This window comes from Manacus vitellinus, unplaced genomic scaffold (assembly GCF_001715985.3).
Source record: "Manacus vitellinus isolate BGI_N305 unplaced genomic scaffold, ASM171598v3 scaffold_52_pilon, whole genome shotgun sequence".
NCBI classification, from domain to species: Eukaryota; Metazoa; Chordata; class Aves; order Passeriformes; family Pipridae; genus Manacus; species Manacus vitellinus.
Genome location: NW_021940628.1, coordinates 2,166,148 through 2,183,770, shown reverse-complemented (window position 1 = coordinate 2,183,770; position 17,623 = coordinate 2,166,148). Strand labels below are relative to the sequence as shown.

At 41.6% G+C, this 17,623-nt stretch overlaps 2 protein-coding genes across 6 annotated transcripts; both read right to left on the bottom strand.

Moving 5' to 3' along the window:
- Positions 1-247: 247 nt before the first annotated feature.
- SRSF10 (serine and arginine rich splicing factor 10) lies at positions 248-10,776 on the bottom strand. 5 transcript variants are annotated; one of them, XM_008920561.2, is made up of 7 exons: positions 10,594-10,776; positions 8,521-8,625; positions 6,745-6,848; positions 5,128-5,290; positions 4,780-4,833; positions 4,501-4,602; positions 248-1,446 (listed from the first exon to the last, which is right to left on the bottom strand). In XM_008920561.2, exons 1-7 carry the CDS (start codon positions 10,656-10,658, stop codon positions 1,428-1,430), a joined length of 612 nt encoding a protein of 203 aa, XP_008918809.2. In that variant the 5' UTR covers positions 10,659-10,776; the 3' UTR covers positions 248-1,427. The 5 variants fall into 5 exon arrangements, with proteins under 5 accessions (XP_008918809.2, XP_008918811.2, XP_008918810.2 ...); XM_008920563.2 differs by lacking the exon at positions 4,501-4,602 and having other exon boundaries at positions 4,780-4,830; positions 10,594-10,770; XM_008920562.2 differs by lacking the exon at positions 4,501-4,602 and having other exon boundaries at positions 10,594-10,766.
- Positions 10,777-14,150: 3,374 nt separating this feature from the next.
- Positions 14,151-16,931, bottom strand: LOC103765453 (fatty acid-binding protein, liver). The gene is made up of 4 exons (XM_018081383.3): positions 16,801-16,931; positions 15,576-15,748; positions 15,223-15,312; positions 14,151-14,261 (listed from the first exon to the last, which is right to left on the bottom strand). Exons 1-4 carry the CDS (start codon positions 16,865-16,867, stop codon positions 14,211-14,213), a joined length of 381 nt encoding a protein of 126 aa, XP_017936872.1. The 5' UTR covers positions 16,868-16,931; the 3' UTR covers positions 14,151-14,210.
- Positions 16,932-17,623: the final 692 nt, after the last annotated feature.

The following is a 17,623-nucleotide window of genomic DNA, read 5'->3' as shown; positions in this document are numbered from 1 at the left end:
TTTTTTTTTTTACCCCCTAAAAGCATCTTTTTGTTTTCAGATGGAAATGGGAAAGTGGGATGACATCATTTTGGCAGCTCCCTTCACAAAGAAGGTTTAACTGCAGCCTTTTCCTTCATGCCCTTCCAGAGGTTTGGGAACACAGGGCTTGAAAATTAACACTAATTAACATTCCTCACAGAACCAGAACCTGGCGACACTGGGGCTCCATCTCCCACAGACTAATTAATTAAGTCAGAAGGTGCTCTCAAGTTATAGTCAAAACTTGTACATTTTATTCCCAATTCACAGGGTTATTTGCACAGATGGAACACAAAACTCAAGAAGAAAGGATGTGGATGAATAAAACATCAGCATCTTTGATCAAACACACTACAGGGTACAGAGTCTTCCCTTCCTACAATAGTCTCATCAGCAAGAGCATCTTTAGACAAATATTATAGCAATGGACTACAGACTTTTTAAGCAAGTTACAAGATAAATGGAGAAAACCAGCAATTCTCAATGGGTGATTATGTCCTAAAAATGTGTCAATTTATCCCTTTGTATTTCAGAATGTTCATCTGCACCATCCCTGGCAATCCCGGCTCCGAGCACGCCCCGGGCTGTGCCCCCAGGCTGGACAGGCAGGGAAAAAGCTCTGTCCGAGCAGAGAGCTCAAAGTAACATTGAAACGGAAAAATTCCACTTCCAATCAAACCATGATACTGTACATTAAACATCTTGAAAAGACATAGAAAGGATAACATTGAGCTTTCAGAGACCAGTCTATCAGAGTCCCTAATTAAACACCCAGCTACTTAAACCACTAAATTGAAGAGTTTTAATTACCAGTTGGGTGCATGGACTTTAGGTGAAAAAGAAGTTCCAATAGAGCCTTCTATGACTGCTGCCACCCATCGATTTGCTGCAGATACTTTAGAGCACAGCCATTATTTCAGCAGAATATTATTATTTTTTTTTTACACACTACTTCAATTCTACAAATTTCGCAGGAATGACAAAAATCTAGTTTACCACAGGAAAAAAAAAACGCAATTCCCACCGTTCTTGAGACTCCAAAAGAAAGATGCCTAGACATGATCTTTTGTAGCCTGCAATGTTCTTGCATTCCAGCTGTGCATAACCTGCAGGAAGCTTGCACAAGACAGGCTCCTGCTTTTTTTAGGGCAGGACTAGGATACCTGCATCAAGGAAGGGAGATGTTATCTAGATGGGCTGTGGCTTGACTTGCATGAATGCATAAACATTCCCTGCCCTTTTGGCCACATCCTGCTAACTCGTCCCCAACTGAAAGGCCCACAGAACAGCTTCTTCACAATTTTTCCATGGGAGCAAGAACTAGGACAACATCTTTATTCATGCACTCTTGAAACATCGTGGGTTTGTGTTCGGCTTTTCTGGCTTGTTCATATACACAAGTCAAGTCAAAGTTTAGTCCTACCTCTGGGAGAGAAAGAAAGAACCATCAGAACTGGCAGACACTACATTATACTTGCAATGAACTGGATTTTCAAAACAAAAAAAAATTAAACTTGTGCTATACATAAATGTTGAGGCACACAATATAAGGACATGCTGACACAATAGCAAAGGAATAGTTACTGTTATTCTGCAGTCTCAAATCACTCAGCCTGGGCTCGGAGATGTTCTCCGCCCTCCTCCCACTGACCCAGCTCTAACCCCAGCTGGACTAACGTAGAGCATGAACGACCTTGCAGGTCCCTGACAGAAACAAACCCTGCTTTCCCCACCACAGTCATGAAGACCCCTTTTAAGCAGGATTTAGTCATGAAGACCACACAGATGAAGCTGAAAAGGGTGGGGGGTTCTGCTGTTAGAAGCAGAAAGCTGCAGGATAATTCACAGCTCAGCTTACACAGTGTAAGAGTGTAACAAACTAATTAAGTGCTTTCCAGAGCGTTTTTTTCTTTGAGTGGTAGAACCTCCTCCAGTGCCAGGAGGCAGCTCCATCTCTGAATGTCACCAGCAAAGCTTTGTCACCTCCCACAGAACCACTGCTGGCGCCAGTTTTGATATGGCACCTATAAATTGATAAGGTGACACTATAAATTTGATTCTATTAGCACCTTCAGTTGTTGCTTTTATGTAGTTCATAACCCGGCTAATAAAATCGGAATTATAACCATAGGACAAGTTCATCCAGCAATAATGAAAGTTAATGGTAAATAAAATTCAATATATTAGACTAAAACTTATTCTTATCATTCTCATTGTCTTGTACCCCTTTAAAACTGTGAAAAGACATTTATTCAGATATTAAATGATAAATTCCTGCCTTTACTGAAATACCATAGGAAGGATTTTACTCCATAAGGGGTGCATAGCTCTATTCCTAACCATGCTTTGGAGTCAAATTCTAAAGCTACAATAATTCCAGTGGATCAGTATTTCCTTCATTTTTTTATTACAGCATGTTTGCTAAATTTACAGCAAGCAGAAAATAAGCTGGGTCTGTAGTTATTTTGATCAAAACATCGATGTTTTAAAGGTAGTACACAATATTTGTTAAAAAGAACATATAAAAATACCTTTTTAGAAGCCTCTATAAGAAAGGAAATACAAAGTTTAATCCCACAACTTTCCTCTGCTAGAGCTGCACGCTACTGCTACAGTTTTAAATAGACTTTTTGCTGTTTTTTTAAACTATACATCCAGGAAAGTCTACAAAATTAAAGGAACGTGCATATAAATGATTGCATAGCAGAACATGAACATTAACTGCAAACAGTAAAGAAAAAGTTAGAAATACTATCAAACGTACAAAGATTCTACGATCAAACCCCTAAAGCACGTTCCAACACTCCAAAGCCATCTGCACTTCTTCAAAGGCCCTGCTGAAACACTAAAGCCAAACCCTAAAACATTTCTCTAAAAAGGAACTTTTGGAAATCAATGCCTTTATATGCTACGACATCAGACAGCGAGGAACACTAAATGTTTGATGCTGGCTTTTGAAAGTAAATAGAAAAAAAATAAACCAACACCAAAAGCCATTTCCATAACAAAGGATCTTGCCTTCTAGAGAAATACTGGTGAGATTACACACTGGGTTTGTTATTTTTCACACTCATTTTTCTAAAGATACTGTATTAGTGATAAACTACATAGCTAGAGATGCAGCTCTTGTTCATATCCAACTCCAAACGTTTGTTCTGAAGTAAACCAAAATCTTGTAACCAAACCACTATCAATTCTGAGGAAGGAGTGATTCAGACTTGCTTGACCAACTGCTTTTTGCTGTGTAAAAGCAAGCCTGGTTACCCAGGAAGAGAGATGGCTACGGTTTGATACCTATGAATACACCAACTAACCACAGGAGTCATTGGCATAAAAGTTTAGTTCTTATATACTGTACACACACAACTCGAAACAATCTACTTGTATCTAACAGCAGGAAAACTAAGCAATTTTATGGTTAACTGCTCACTAAAATTTAGAATAGATACAAAAACTGCATAAAATGTACATACAACCTAATATTCAGTTGCTCTGCCGTTTGCTGAAATCTGAATTTGATTTTCCATTTCAAAGGTGGGTTTTTTTCCCCCCTCTCACACCTTTAGTAGCAGCCGGGCCAAAGGCAGTGAAGCCTCTGTCCCGACACGTCAGGACACTGCACAGCCCAACTCTCTCCCCGTGTTGTACATGCAGTGTCAGTACCACCTCTCCAGGGTTAAAGAGAAATCTCCAAAATATCTCTCCAAAGGGCTCCAGTTACCACCCTACTGGTGCTGGTGGGCACGGAGAACACCGAAACCTGCCCCGGAGCCACGGGAACAGACTGCCAGGCTGATTTCCCAGCAGCCAGTGCTGCACTACAACTGTCCAGTTTTCTGTTCTCTCACAAAGTTTAGCGTCAAAAGAACCAGTTAAACAGCTGGTTTAACTGCTCAGCACAAACTGGTACCAATTTCTCTATGGGTGTGACATTTGTAAAAGGACAATGTTGCAAGTTACGATCAATCGACTCATCACCAATATCTAAGCATTAAAAATGCAAATCTTTACAAAAATATACATAAGAGACACCACAACCAAATCAGTAGCTGCCCATGACATGTAACCAAGTGGACATTCTCTCTCCCTCTCTCTCTGTCTCTCTGTCTCTCTCTCTCTGTGGCTTCTCAACACTGTTTTAATTTTAACCATTGTGGGCTACAGGGAAAACTGACAAAGAAAATATTTTTTAGCACTGTTGCAACATCATATTCCTGATAATTTAAGTAAACTGAACTGTGTGTAAATGAATCTTACATGCCTAAACCAACATGGAAACACTGTTAGTGGCCACTGGACTTGGGACTAGTCCAAGACCTCGATCTGGATTTTGACCTAGATCTAGAATGTGATCTTGACTGTGATTTGGATCTAGCTGGTTCTTTTTTTCTCGACTCCTTCTCATATCTTGAGCTGGACTTATAGTGTGTTTTAGAATCTGTTTTAGAGGTGCCTCTAGATTTGGTGTGAGATGCAGACCTAGACCGTGATTTAGCCTTCATTTCTTTCTTGGGCTGTGACTTGGATCGTGATCTTGAATTGGACTTAGATCTTGAAAAAGATCGATTGCGGTGTTTGAACCTATCAGAATAAAGGGGAGAGAGGAGATTTGAATGTAAAAACACTATTCTTACACATCTAGTACAGCAAAAATTGTTTACCGTTTTTGCAGGAGAAACTTTTTTTTTTTTTTAAACCTATAGTTAAAGGAATACAGTGATCTAGCTTTCAATTCAAAGGGTGTAAAAAGTGTTTTACCTATCATTGTCCGAATGGCTTCTGCTACGACGAGGTCTTCCCGTAGGTCTACTGCTAAAAAGGTACATCAGAAAAAGTAAACGGTGACAAATACCTATGCAGACACACAAATGCTTCATAAATTAATTTTCAAGCTGTGCACTTTTAAATTATTCTCCAAAGAAGCACAGACCCATTTCATTCACTGTCTCTGATCTGATGCAGCATGCAAGATATGCAACTCCCACAGGTTATTCCCACGACAGAAAAGGATTATTCACAATTTTCTAACAATTAAACAGTCAATGTGGTGTTTCTCCTCCAGCAGGCTGCTGTGCAGCTGAGGCCAAACACACACTACACACTTACTTTCTGGGACTATAGGATCTTCTATAGCTGTAATCAAAGGACCGACTCCTAGACCGTCTCCTCTCGTAACTGCGACTCCGGGATCGCCTGTATCTGTCATAGTCATCGTAACGAGAGGAACTGTACAGGTTTCTCCCTTCCTTGGCTTTCATTTGGTTTGGTGCTGTAAAAAATAGCAATACATAAGTTAAAAAGATGCCCCACTTTCCCCCTTAGTGACTAATCCATATATCTGGTGTTTAGCAAACGCTCGTTTGTGATTCTATCGGAGATGTTTAGGGAAGGACATGAGAGGCCACTTTATGCTGCTGTAACCACTGGACAAAAATTAATGCAGCCTCGTGGGCATTATAAATCTAGGAAAAAAAACAAACAAAAAAACCCTCAAAAACAGTAAGAAAGGACTAATGCTCCATAAAACCAGAACACAGAACTGGCAGAGGTGATTTCAGGCCAGCTGGAAACTGGTATGTCAGGTCAAACCCATGACCGAGACATTCTAACATTCCTGAATTTACCCAATGAGTGAAAGCTAACAGGGAATTAATTAAACACTCATTTTCCTGATTCCACAGCACCAGGCATCACACCTGATCCACAGCTTTTTTTAATGATTAAAAGCCAGCTAATATGGAGGCATCAGTGGATGCCACACAAAGAGAAGTTTGATTCCAAAAGGACCCCCCAGTAAAACAATGCACATTCAATCTGTAGCTTAGTTATTAAAGTAATTAAGAATGAATGAACTTATTAGTGTTCCATTGTATTTCCTCTAAACAGCACAGCTCTCTTTTCTTTGTATCAAATCCCACTCTCATTCAAACCCAAAGACCATGCTCTAAGTATTTTAAACATCCCACACTGTAACAACCACTGTACTAAATGCCTTTAATTATTATGCTTAAGTGCTGCTGCTTACAACACTAAGGGAGATTTAGTTAATGTTGTTCAGAAGCTTATTAGAAATCCCAGTGTTTATACACAGGACAGAAACTTGTCCTTCAGAGTGTAAAATTTCCATTGACTTCAATAAAAGTTAATTGTGTGCATTTGAGGGAAAACTGGACAGTCAGGTTGTTTCTCTGAGAGCTGTAACTAAAGATCTTTAAGGTACTTTTATTCCCAAGCAGTACACAAGTGTTACAGTCCTGGTTTAGATCAGCAGGTTTGTGCCAGGTTTACCAAGAGCATGTTTTGGTTTTATATAATATCTGTACCTCCCTGCAAATTAAGACTATGTACACAAAAAACCTCAGTTTCCTTTACAGTTATCTATTCAGAAAAGCAGGATTCTGTTCCCTGTTGAACTGAGATACCTTGAAATTTACTTTTATCCTGAAACCAAATGGAAATGAACACGTTACCTGAATCCTGGGAATAACAGAGAGCTGCACAGAATGCTCCTAAGAATGACTGTGGCAAGTGACTGTTGCACTTAGTTATCTGTTTATAACTAAAACGAGTCATTAATAGTTACTGGATAAAAAGCAAACCATCCACACGCTATTTATATACAAGTCAGAACATATCAGAACAACCAGTAACACATGGAATGCTGTCTGGTGCTAAAATTAAGGGTAAAAGCACAGTGGGATGAAACACACACAAGGCACTTACTCTTCCGATCCCCCTGTGCAAACTGGATTTCTATTTGCCTTCCACAAATCCACTTTCGATCCAAATTATGGAGAGCATCCTCTGCATCACGGACATCTTCGAATGTGGGGAGTGTTAAGGTACTTGGGAATTTGAGCAGTTTACACATTTGGTATTTAAAATAAAAATAAAAGTCAGTTATTGTCTAATTTTACAGGCGGCTTTTTTTTCAAGTTCTTTTGTCATGCTACACTAGGCACTAGTGAATTATTTTTTTTAATTAACCACCAGCTGAGAACTCCTGTAATAAAATTAAACTCTCATAATATGACCAGAACTTATCCATCAGCAAGCAGTTGCTATGTGATACTCTAACTTTTCTCTTCTCCCACTTGTACTTATGCAAAGAAAATAAAGGTATCCTTTTCCAAATACACTTATTAATGGTCATTTAGTTCTCTCCACTGCACTGAGTTTATTAAAATTAAACCCTATTCCTAAATTATGTTGGACGTACCAACAGTAAATATCAACGTTAGAACTGGGATAAAGCTTTACCAAAGTGGTTTTAAATTTGTGTGAGCACAGACCTTGCCCAGGCTGAGGTAAGAGCAGACCCTGCCAGCCCTGCACTGTGTCAGGGCCAACGTGCAGGGTCACACATTCATTTTCATGCTGCAATTTGTGCACCTGCTCCAGCTACGGGACCCAAAACAACGAGTTCCCTTCTCCTCGAGGCAACTCAGTTCTCAGCAGCATCAGCTCTGCAGAAGATAAACTGCCCTGCTGTAGCATCTCCCTCGATAAACCCCATTTCATTCAGACCACAGTTACAGGAGCACTCACAAGAGAAATATTACAGGTTTTGTCAATGGACTAAACCAGAATAATTCATCAAATCACTGCTTACATGACAGACAGAAGAAAAACTGTTATTCTGTAGGATACATCAGGTATGACTCCTTTAATCTTGGCCACCATTCAACTTCATCTTGACCTTTAACTCTTTAAGTGCTTGTCAGAAGGACTTGTCATGAGATGCTTGGCCAAAAATGACAGATGGCTTTATCTTTTACTTTGAAAAACAACCTTTTCCCCCTTTTGTGGATAAAGCGAAGCTTTGTCTCCCATTATGGCTTGTCCTTCTTCCAGCTTTTCTTTATTTTTTCTTTTCCCAAACTCTCCCTTCTCTTCAAGCCTGATCCTTAAGAGGTCTTTGGCTTGTCTACTTGCCTTAATTGTTGAACTCTACTCTAAAGGTTCTTTCATGCTTTCTCTTTGGGGTCGCCATTACTGTACAGCTTTACATTCTGAGGCAACAACAGAGGACAGCAAATTAGGGGACAATATTAAAGAGAGAAGTTCACCTAATTTTTTATACAATCTGATTTTGATCAAGTGATTCCAGTTTCCATTTGTTAAATTAACAATATATTATATTGGAATACCAGCCACATTTTGCTAAGCACAACTTTACTTACACACCAGCGATAATTAAAACGTGGCAGACAATTTTGAGTCAGTGATAAATTTGCATTTAAATCATATAATATTAATTTCAGTGACATAAGCAAGCTTTTATATTACTGGACTTGATTTAAGTTTTGCAAAAAAGGCAAAGAACAATTGAGAGAAGTTAATCTTCAAAAATAACGAAACACCACGACATAAGTAAGACACTTATTAGATACAACACAAAAGTAAACTGCTTTTTCATTTAGATTGGTTACCTCTTACACAAACTTGAATTTCAAACTTCAACACCCCTCACTAATGAGCCATCTGAAGAAAGGATATTGAACATAAGCAAATCCTCTGGGACGGCGAGTGTAGAAGTCAAGTGGAACGTAAACATCAACTATAGGCCCATAACGACCAAATTCACGGCGCAAATCTTCAGACCTGGAACATCACAAACAGCTTATATGGTTTTTTTCACTGTTTAAAGTGTTACAAAACATCCACCGAATTTAAAAAAAAATAAAGATAAAAATCTACAATCGCTAAGACCAACTCTGGTTTTTGGAAGCAGTTGGGAGAGGAGGAAAGCAGCAAAACATTTTGGGAGGGGAAAAAAAGTGTTTGAGCAATTCAGCGTTGGGAGAACACCGGGATTCTCTGAATCACTCCAGACTCAAGATATACCCTGGCAGTTGGAAACCAGCCTTCAGCATAACTCAAAGGAGTATCAACTGAGGAGTGATGCACATCAGTTAATTCAAAGCAGGAGGTACCAGCAAAGGTGGGCAGAAAGCGGGGAAAAAAGGACCGTTAAGAATTATTATTATTATTCAAGTACCTCACATAGCTCAACAGTCATTTTGCAACACCCAAACATCAATTATAAGATCCAAATAAACATTACAAGAATGAACCAGTCACCCAAACTCATTTGCATAGAATAATCAATACTTACAACCACATCAAACAGAACAGATCTCCAGTGAGCAACTACTCATGCCCTCAGGACAGTTTTCCCAAGGAACTGGCTTTAGAGATCTGGGACAAAACCCTCCAAGTGCAACTATCTCTGGAACAACCACTCTGTCCTCAACAGAGAGGTTTCTTAATCACATCAGCTTCTTTACATGTATTTTTGTGACATTTGAGGACAAAAACCTGTATGAGAAAGACTAATATAATACCATATTTAGAGGGTACAGTGAGTTACTACTGTTTTTTTAGTATTTTTACACTTCTCTTTCTCACCAGTTGCGAAACAAATCTCCACACAGTCAGTGCTGGCAGAAGGGAACTACAACAACCAGCACTGAGACCTCACAATGAAACCATCTCCAGGGACACTGAGCTGCCTAATCACAAGCTTATGGTGAAGCCTCAACAGGATCCACATAATTTTAAAGAATTTGGAAGTAATCGTCCTCCTCATCTGTTCTTACAGTACATTAAACGACTGGAAAGAGAAAATTAATGCAAAAAAACCCAGAAAAAATTATTTTGAAGCTATTTACACTTTTGATCACAAGGTTCCTAATTCATTCCATTCCACCGTGCCCACGCTGCTGTTATTTGCTGAGCAACTTTGATACAAGTCGTCCAGGCAGAGAGTTGGAAAAGTTGCATTTTGTAGAATTATATCTCGCAAGGGAGTTCTATAAAAATTCTACAAAAAATCAACAGCACACGAGTGCTCTGACACGGGCACTCCGCACCAAAATGCTCTATAAATGTCCCACAACTGACAACACTAAAGGAACACGATAAACTGCAAAAGAGGAATGGAGAAAACTAGCAGCTTACCGAAAACACCTAAATAAGAACCCGTGTGATGCGCACTTCGAGATTATTTTAATTCCCTGTGAGGAGTTCTCTCACTGCACGTTCTTAGTCCTCACGGGGTCTCGCTACAACGCGGTTACAACGGAGAACAAGCGCCGCTTCCCCCGCTCCGTCCTCAGCATTTAACGCAGGGACATTCCACCTGAACCGGCTGCGGTTCCCGCACTAACGGAACCGGCCACGCCAGGCATTTTGGGGCATAAACGCGCTATTTTCTCACAATCCAACTACAACGCTGCTTTTTCAAGAGGAGCGTTCCCAGCTTCAGCGGGGCAACATCCCGCCTGGAATCTCCCGCTCAGCGGCGGGTGCGGGAGTCTCCACTTTCTCGCGGCCCAGCTTTGTTCTGGAAGGCGCTGTTTGGGAAAACGGGATCCTCGTGGAGAAGGCGGGGGACGGGCAGCACCGCGAGGAGCGCAGCGAAATGGACGGCAGGGAGAGAGGAGGGAGGGAGACAGGAATGCGGGGGGAGAGAGAGAGCGGGCCGGGCTCGCCGCGGGGGGACCCCCGCGCGCGCGGCCTAGCGAGCCCGCCAAAGCCTGCGCGAGCCCCCGCTCCGCCCCCACTCACCGGGTGTCGTCGGCCACGTTCCGCACGAAGAGCGAGGTGTTGGGGGGCCGCAGGTAGCGGGACATGTCGGCGTCGGCGGTGAGGGGGAGGAAGGAAGGAAGGAAGGAGGGAAGGAGGGAGGGCGGCGCGGCCCGGGCGCGGCGGGAGCGGCTGAGGCGACCTGAGGGGAGCTGCACCGCCCGCCCGCCCGCGCGCCGCCTCTCGCGAGACTTCCCGCGCGCGCGGGGGCTTCCGGCGAGAGCGGAGCGCGGCGCCAAAACCTGCCCCCACTCCCTCGGTGGGGGCCGCTCCGCGCATGCGCCGAACTCGATCTCCCCCTTCGCCACGAGCGGGAGCGCGCGGTCCCCGCGCCGGAGCGCGCCCGCGCGTGCGCAGTACGTTCCCCGCGCGCCGGGCCGGGAGCTCTCGCTTTTCCCGCCGAAAAGGAGGAGAGGTGGGGGTGAGGGCAAGATGGCGGCGGAGCCCACCCGTGAGGGGAGAGGGGGCTCCCGCCTCACGCAGCTGCCTCAGGGCGCCATGGCCCCCTCCTGTGCACTCGTGTGTACTCCTGTAATATATGTACTCCTCTGTATACTCCTGTGCACCCCTGCACCGCAAACTGAGACTGTGTACTCCAGTGGACTCCTGTGCACTCGTGTGCTCCTGTGTATTCCTGTAATATGTCCTCCTATGTACTCCACCACAAACTGTGACAGCTTCAACCTACAGCCCTCTTCCCTCACTCTTGAGCCACTTGAGCTCCCCTTGAGCCACTTCCTGAGGCGCAAAGAGTTCCAGTTCCCTGGCCCCGATACCCACAGTGAGCCCCGGGAGTTTTTATTGTACTGTTGCAAAATGTAGAAGAAATTCTTTGCGGGGAGAGTCATCAGACATTGCAATGGGCTGCCCATCTAGATGGAGGATTCACCATCCCTCGACTTGTTTAAGAGGCTGGATGTGGCACTCAGGGCTATGGTCTAGTAGGTAAGGTGGTGTTAGGTCAAAGGTTGGACTCCACGATCTCAGAGGTCTTTTCAAGCCTAGTTAATTCTGTGATTCTGTAATATGTAAAAATTTTCTTAGAAAGGGATGGTTTTTCATGTTTGATCTTCGTATACTTTCATGCCTAATCAGCAAAAAGGGAGATTTAATCTGAAACAAAAAAGAGAGATTTAATCTGAAACAGAGCAGCCAACATGCTCCATGTGTCAAAAAAAACCAAATTAATTGTTGGCAGAATTGCCTTGTTAAGGTTTAGGGCTGGACATACTTCAATGATCTCAGACTTAGGGGGAGGTTAACAGAACTTGGCGAGAAGGATTTACCACTGATAGTGGACACAAGGAATGCTGAATTTATGGGCCACAAGGACATCTGGCAGAACTCCCAAGAGAAGGAAGAAACTAATAAAGACAGCAACTGTGCTGAAATCAGATATTATTTCTTACCACCCTCGTGTGACTTTCCACATACAGGAGGAGAAATGGCAGATCTGTGACCAAAGTGTCAGAGGATTTGATGAAGGGTTCAATGAAGTGTGTTTGCATTTCATGAGAGGGATTTTCAGCAAACTGCTGCTGGGACTGAAAGACTTGGAGTTGTTGCAGCCCTGATGTCTGCCACTAGCGGATTTTCACTTTTTTTCTTTAATATTCATGAATGAAAACTGGTGGGTGGACATTGCTGTTCATACCCTGGCAATCTCACGCTCAGAATTGCACGGGTTTTACAGTTTTTGAATGACAAATGAAGTTCAATCACACACACAGGAGATGTGTGTCAGCTATATACACAACTCTTCCAAAAAAAAAAAAAGAGGAGTTTATGGTGGTTATACACTCAGTGGTCTGTTCAGGACTCTGCAGAAAAGAGATGGGGGTCTCTGAATTTTTAGTAGATTAAAATTAAAATGGCTTAATATCAGTTAAAGTTCTAAACAGGATTAGTGCGTTTTTAGTGTGTAGTATCTACAATCTATAACTTGATAAATCACTTTTGTGTTCCAGTTGTCATTGATTGAGGTTGAATAGATGTGAGTTTGCCAGGCAGATTGTGTCAAGTGTGCTGGGAATATTTAGGTAGGTACTGAACCAAAATAACACCTTCATGTTTCTTTTCAAAGCAAACACACATATAAACATTTTGCTTTAATGTCATCAAAGCAAATCCCTGTTGTAGTGTAACAAATGAGTAATGAATGATCTCTGCATTGGTTTAGAAATCAACCCGAAATGTCTCGTATTTTCCATCCTACATTTACAGATACAGCATTTGATCAGTGTTCTGTAAAGTTACTGTTGGAAAACCACGTTGTGTGTTTGGTTTCAGGGTGTAGTTTGCAGCAGTTACCCAGCAACTCCCAAACAATGGTGGCGAGCTCTTGGATGGCTTTTTGCAGCTCTGGTGCTTTAAAGCAGCCTCCTCCTCCTCCTCCCTGAGTTCTACCAGCCTTGATTTCTCTGCTGTTGATCTTATTTCTGTGCAGCTCTCCCATGGAATTTAATTCTGGCTGCAAGAGTCTACTTAGCATTAGAACTGCCTGGGAAGCAAAATGAACACAATGATCCTTTATGCCAGTAACACTCCCCATGAGAACAGCCTTATCCCAGAATAAGAATACACTTCCCAAGTTGCTTGTACCCCATTGTAAGTGTTACTAACTAAAACACAGCCTCCCCCTCACAAACTGCTCTTCTAGCACAGGAACATGTACACTCAGCACTCTTAATTGGAATGGAACCTCTCCATGAGGCTTTTAAATGGCATAATCAGTCCAGGAGCTTTTTTTCATGGAGATCTTACACCCCAGACCAGCTCTAAGAAATCTGCAGTGGCTTGTATAAGTATGAAATGGGGCTGCTGATATAATAGTAGAAGCTGATCAGCAGGGAAGAGAGAAATGGTTTTAGGCACAGGTCCTGTGCATTTTATACTTCAGTAGAGACAGAGAGTCTGAACAAAACAGTCTGGTTTACTTGAGCTTCCCAAACTGGGACTGTGACAAGATCCTGGGAGTTCGTTGCAAACAGAAAGAATTTTTAATTCTCTTTGCTCTTGTAGTGCCTCATTTTTTTGTTAATTGTACTCATATGCAGTTCAGAATAGGAACAGCTACCCTATTATTACTTTGTAATTGTTAATGACTGTTAAATACATCAGAGCTTTTAAAATACTGCTGTTTCCATTCCTGTGACATGTGGTGCAGATCAGCTCCACAAATGTCTGCTTGTTCTTTGCTGGCCAGGTTATAGAGAAAGTGGTTTGGTAGAAGATTAAACTTTATCAGACACAGGAACTAAAGCTGAATATGTTTGGTGAGTATGTAAGAAATCAAGAAGCATTTATATAGCTTTTGTCTGCTCCCAACTATTATTGTCATTAACTGGAACATCATGATTTTTTTTGTCCAGGTTTGGTTGTCTGGGAGGCAAACTTCTGTCACTCTGAGTACAGAAAGGATCTGTGAGAGCACTCAGGGAAAACAGTCCTATAATAATGGGAAGTGATGCAGGTGTGAAAGAAGAGCAGAAATCATAATTATTTCCTGTACTGTTTTTTCAGATAACAAAGATCACACCTTGTGGAAAGTGCACTTTATTTTAGGTATGTAGAGATATCACAAAAGAGATGATCTGTCTTTAAACTTTCTTGCTTCTTCTGACCAGTGTTACTCCACCAGATGTTATAGTCTGTAGAAGACAAATATACATAATTTGTTTTCTACTTAGACTTTAGGAAATCTATTTGTAGCTAAGTGACATTTCTGTAATTCATGTATAAATCCATCTTAGTCCACAGGAAAATACATTCACAACACCTGCCTATAAATATAACATTCATACCAGGGAAAAATGTTTACAGTACCAGACCTGAAGACAGAAAATCTAAATATAAATGCCTTCATCAACTCCATTCTGTTGCTATCTTGCTTACTTAATGTTAGAAAAGTAGTTTTCTAACTCAGATGTTATTATATTCCTTTGGACCTTATACCCTCTAAGACCTGAGGAAATTGTGTGTCCAAACCATATAACTTTTATGGAATAAGTTGTGCTCCTTGGATCCATCTTTACCCAAGGGGACACTTCGTAGAAGCCCAATGAGCTTCACTGTAGAGCAAAGCTCTTTGTCAGCACTAAATAATTTAGAGCTGAAGAACTCTGAAGAACTGAGGTGGAACGAGGGCACTGTGAATGTTCAGGTTTGACTCAGCCCTTATGTCCTTTCAGAGGTGCTGCTGGAGCCAGAACTGGGGGGGACACACTGCTGTGGTAACCCAGGGAATTTATAAGGAGCCTTCCTGCAGCTCAGCAGCTAAAACCCTTCACACTTCAGTGCCTGGAGTTGGCCCCATGGTAGTAATTAATAAAGGGATTTGTTGAGCAGGATGTGTTAAATATATGAGCAATATCTAAAGGAGAATCATCTGCATTGGGCTTAATAAGAAAAATGAATAATAAAGAATACTAATAGTGTTTTCCACTATCTGGTTGGTTTGATATATTTAAATTCTGTACTTGCATGTGTAGGAATTCTGCAAGTAATGTGATTTTGGAACCAGGATTTTGAGCCTACACTAAGAGCTAATCAACCTGTTTTCCATCAGCATTTTCCTCAGTGTTCTTAATTGTGTTATTTTCTAACACTCACCTCCACCATTTCATTTCCTTTCACTTCTTGCTCGTGAGAGAATTTATCTGATTTGCACACAAGCTTCCCGTTGACCAAGTTCACAGTGCACTGTTGGAACACAGATTTTGGGACTCAGTTAGAATCAGTACAGGACTAGCAAATAGAAAATAAACCATACTGATGTTTCCTGTTCACATCTGCTGATTTAAACAGGAGACCAGGGCGTTGGAATGGGAGTTTCAGAAGACACATTTCTGCTGGTTGAAGGGATAGAAATGTTTGCTAACAGAAATGGTACAAACAGGTTCCACTCAGGCAGAAACTGGAGCACAGGGGTGAAGAAAGAGGTGCCCCATTCCTGAATCCATTACCTTCAGCTTCCTGCCATCCATGGTGGTGATGTCAGCCTCTTTGCCCAGGGTGAAGGAGTTAGTTACAGATTGCTTGGGTGTTTTTGATGTCACAACAAAGTCATTTCCCTTTTGCTGTATTTCAACGACAGGCTTAATGTCTTTGGCCACTTTGATGATGTCATCTGGCAACCCTGTAAAAACAGGCAAAACGGGACTTTTTCCGTTGTGGAGCAGTTGTGTTGGTAGGAAACAGCAAATTCTTTTCTTCAGTAAAGGCACAAAAGATACAAACCAATCATAGAAAGTGCTGTCCAAGTTAAAAAAACAAATCCTGTTGTGGATTCTTCACTCCCCTGTGGGCATTTGGCTCCATTCCTTCTAGTCTGGGTAGATTTTGACATTGTGTTTGTTGATGTTGTGTCAGAATATGTGTTGCTTCTGTCAGTAACATCTGGCTACATGAGGACATTTCTCAGTGACAAAAACTGTGTGTATTGTTGTTTTCCCAGGGAGATTGGAGGTGGATCTGCCTAGACAGAGCTGCAACAGTGTGAGTACCTCAGACTCCCTTGTTGGGGTTCCCTGGCATGATTTGAGGGTGTCATAGTTAACAGGAGAGGGGCTGGTTCAGGCACCACACTGTCAGACTGGGCTCTTCTACTGGAACTGAATTTTACTCTCCTGAATATCCCTTACATCCTCTTAAAAACACCAATGGGAAGGTTTTTTCAGGATTGTCAAGAAGGTAAGTGCATTTTTGTTGAAGTAGCACCTTTCAATCAGAACCATGAGTGGATTCCTCACAGATTACTGACATGTTAATCACTCACAGGTCACTAACCAGCTTCACACATGGTAATCACACACAATTCCTGACCAGCTATCACATAAGTTAATCACTGGTGATTAACTGCAGAAAGGGCCTGAGCACCAGTAGCACTTTGGGAAGCTGAACACATCATCAACAGCTTATTTCTAGTTAAATGTATTTATAAAGTTATATGTTAATAAACACAAGTTCATTTCTAGCATAGCTCTTCTTTCTTGAGGAACTCATCTAACATCAAAATAGGAATTTGACGGTTATCTGTAGCCCTTCTACATCAATTTTTATGATTCTCAGCTTCTTTTCATGTCCAAATTAGATATAACAGATATAACTGTTATATCTATACAGATATAACATTTTGCTGTGATGCAAAATGTGTGGTGCAGATGATGTCAGGAGGAACCAGGCACTTACCCAGAGCTTTGAGAAAGGGCTCGAGGTTCTCCTGAGCGTAGACCTGCCAGGTCCCAGCGAAGGCCATGGTGTGACACGGGGTGAGGGCTCTCCCTGCTCATTTGGGTGCTATTTATGGAAGGGGACAGGCCAGCCCAAATTGTCAGATGGCTAATTATTAACTGGGAAATGACAATTATTAATCATTTATTTGTTCTTAATGATCATAACCTCTAGTTCGTTCTGCTCTGTGGAAAGCCTTACCTTGACGTTTGGGGTGTTGTGGGTCACTGACCCCACTTCTAATTAGCCATGATTGTTGTAAAGTGGTGCATAGCTTCATTTGTATTTTTTTAAGTTCACAGCTTCTCTCTTTTATACATTTTACTGTGTTTTGAATGGAATTCTTCAGATAAAATGCCATAATTTACGATAGGCTGAGGTAATTACTGTTGCACTGCAGGAACTTCCTAATTATCACAATATTCTCTTGAACCATAAATGGTGAATAGTGAATTAATAAAATCCACAGCTATTTCTTCCAAAATTGTGGGTCTCCAATTGCTTGAGATCAGGGAAAATCATGTTAGAGTGGGACATCAGTTATGACTCTATCCAGTAGATGTCAGTAATGTGCATCTAAATCTGAATTAAATTCAGTTTATTATTGCTGTTTTTCAACAAGCACTGCATACATAGAAGACAAAAGGTAAAATAAAACATGGAACATTGCTTGGAGAGTGAATGCAGGAAGTAAACACGATGTGTTATTTTTTCTTCTCACCAGCTGCACCAGGAATTCTCACTCATTACAGCCCTCAAATGATATTCCTTGCTGTCTGTG

Coding starts and splice junctions, on each gene's coding strand:
- SRSF10 (XM_008920559.2), bottom strand. CDS start 10,658: ATGTCCCGCTACCTGCGGCCCCCCAACACCTCGCTCTTCGTGCGGAAC. Junction 5,291..6,744: donor TGCACAGGGGGATCGGAAGA/GTAAGTGCCTTG, acceptor TATTTTTTACAG/CACCAAACCAAATGAAAGCC. Junction 4,834..5,127: donor AGATCCTATAGTCCCAGAAA/GTAAGTGTGTAG, acceptor GTACCTTTTTAG/CAGTAGACCTACGGGAAGAC.
- LOC103765453 (XM_018081383.3), bottom strand. CDS start 16,867: ATGGCCTTCGCTGGGACCTGGCAGGTCTACGCTCAGGAGAACCTCGAG. Junction 15,749..16,800: donor GCCCTTTCTCAAAGCTCTGG/GTAAGTGCCTGG, acceptor CTGTTTTTACAG/GGTTGCCAGATGACATCATC. Junction 15,313..15,575: donor TGGATGGCAGGAAGCTGAAG/GTAATGGATTCA, acceptor GTGTTCCAACAG/TGCACTGTGAACTTGGTCAA.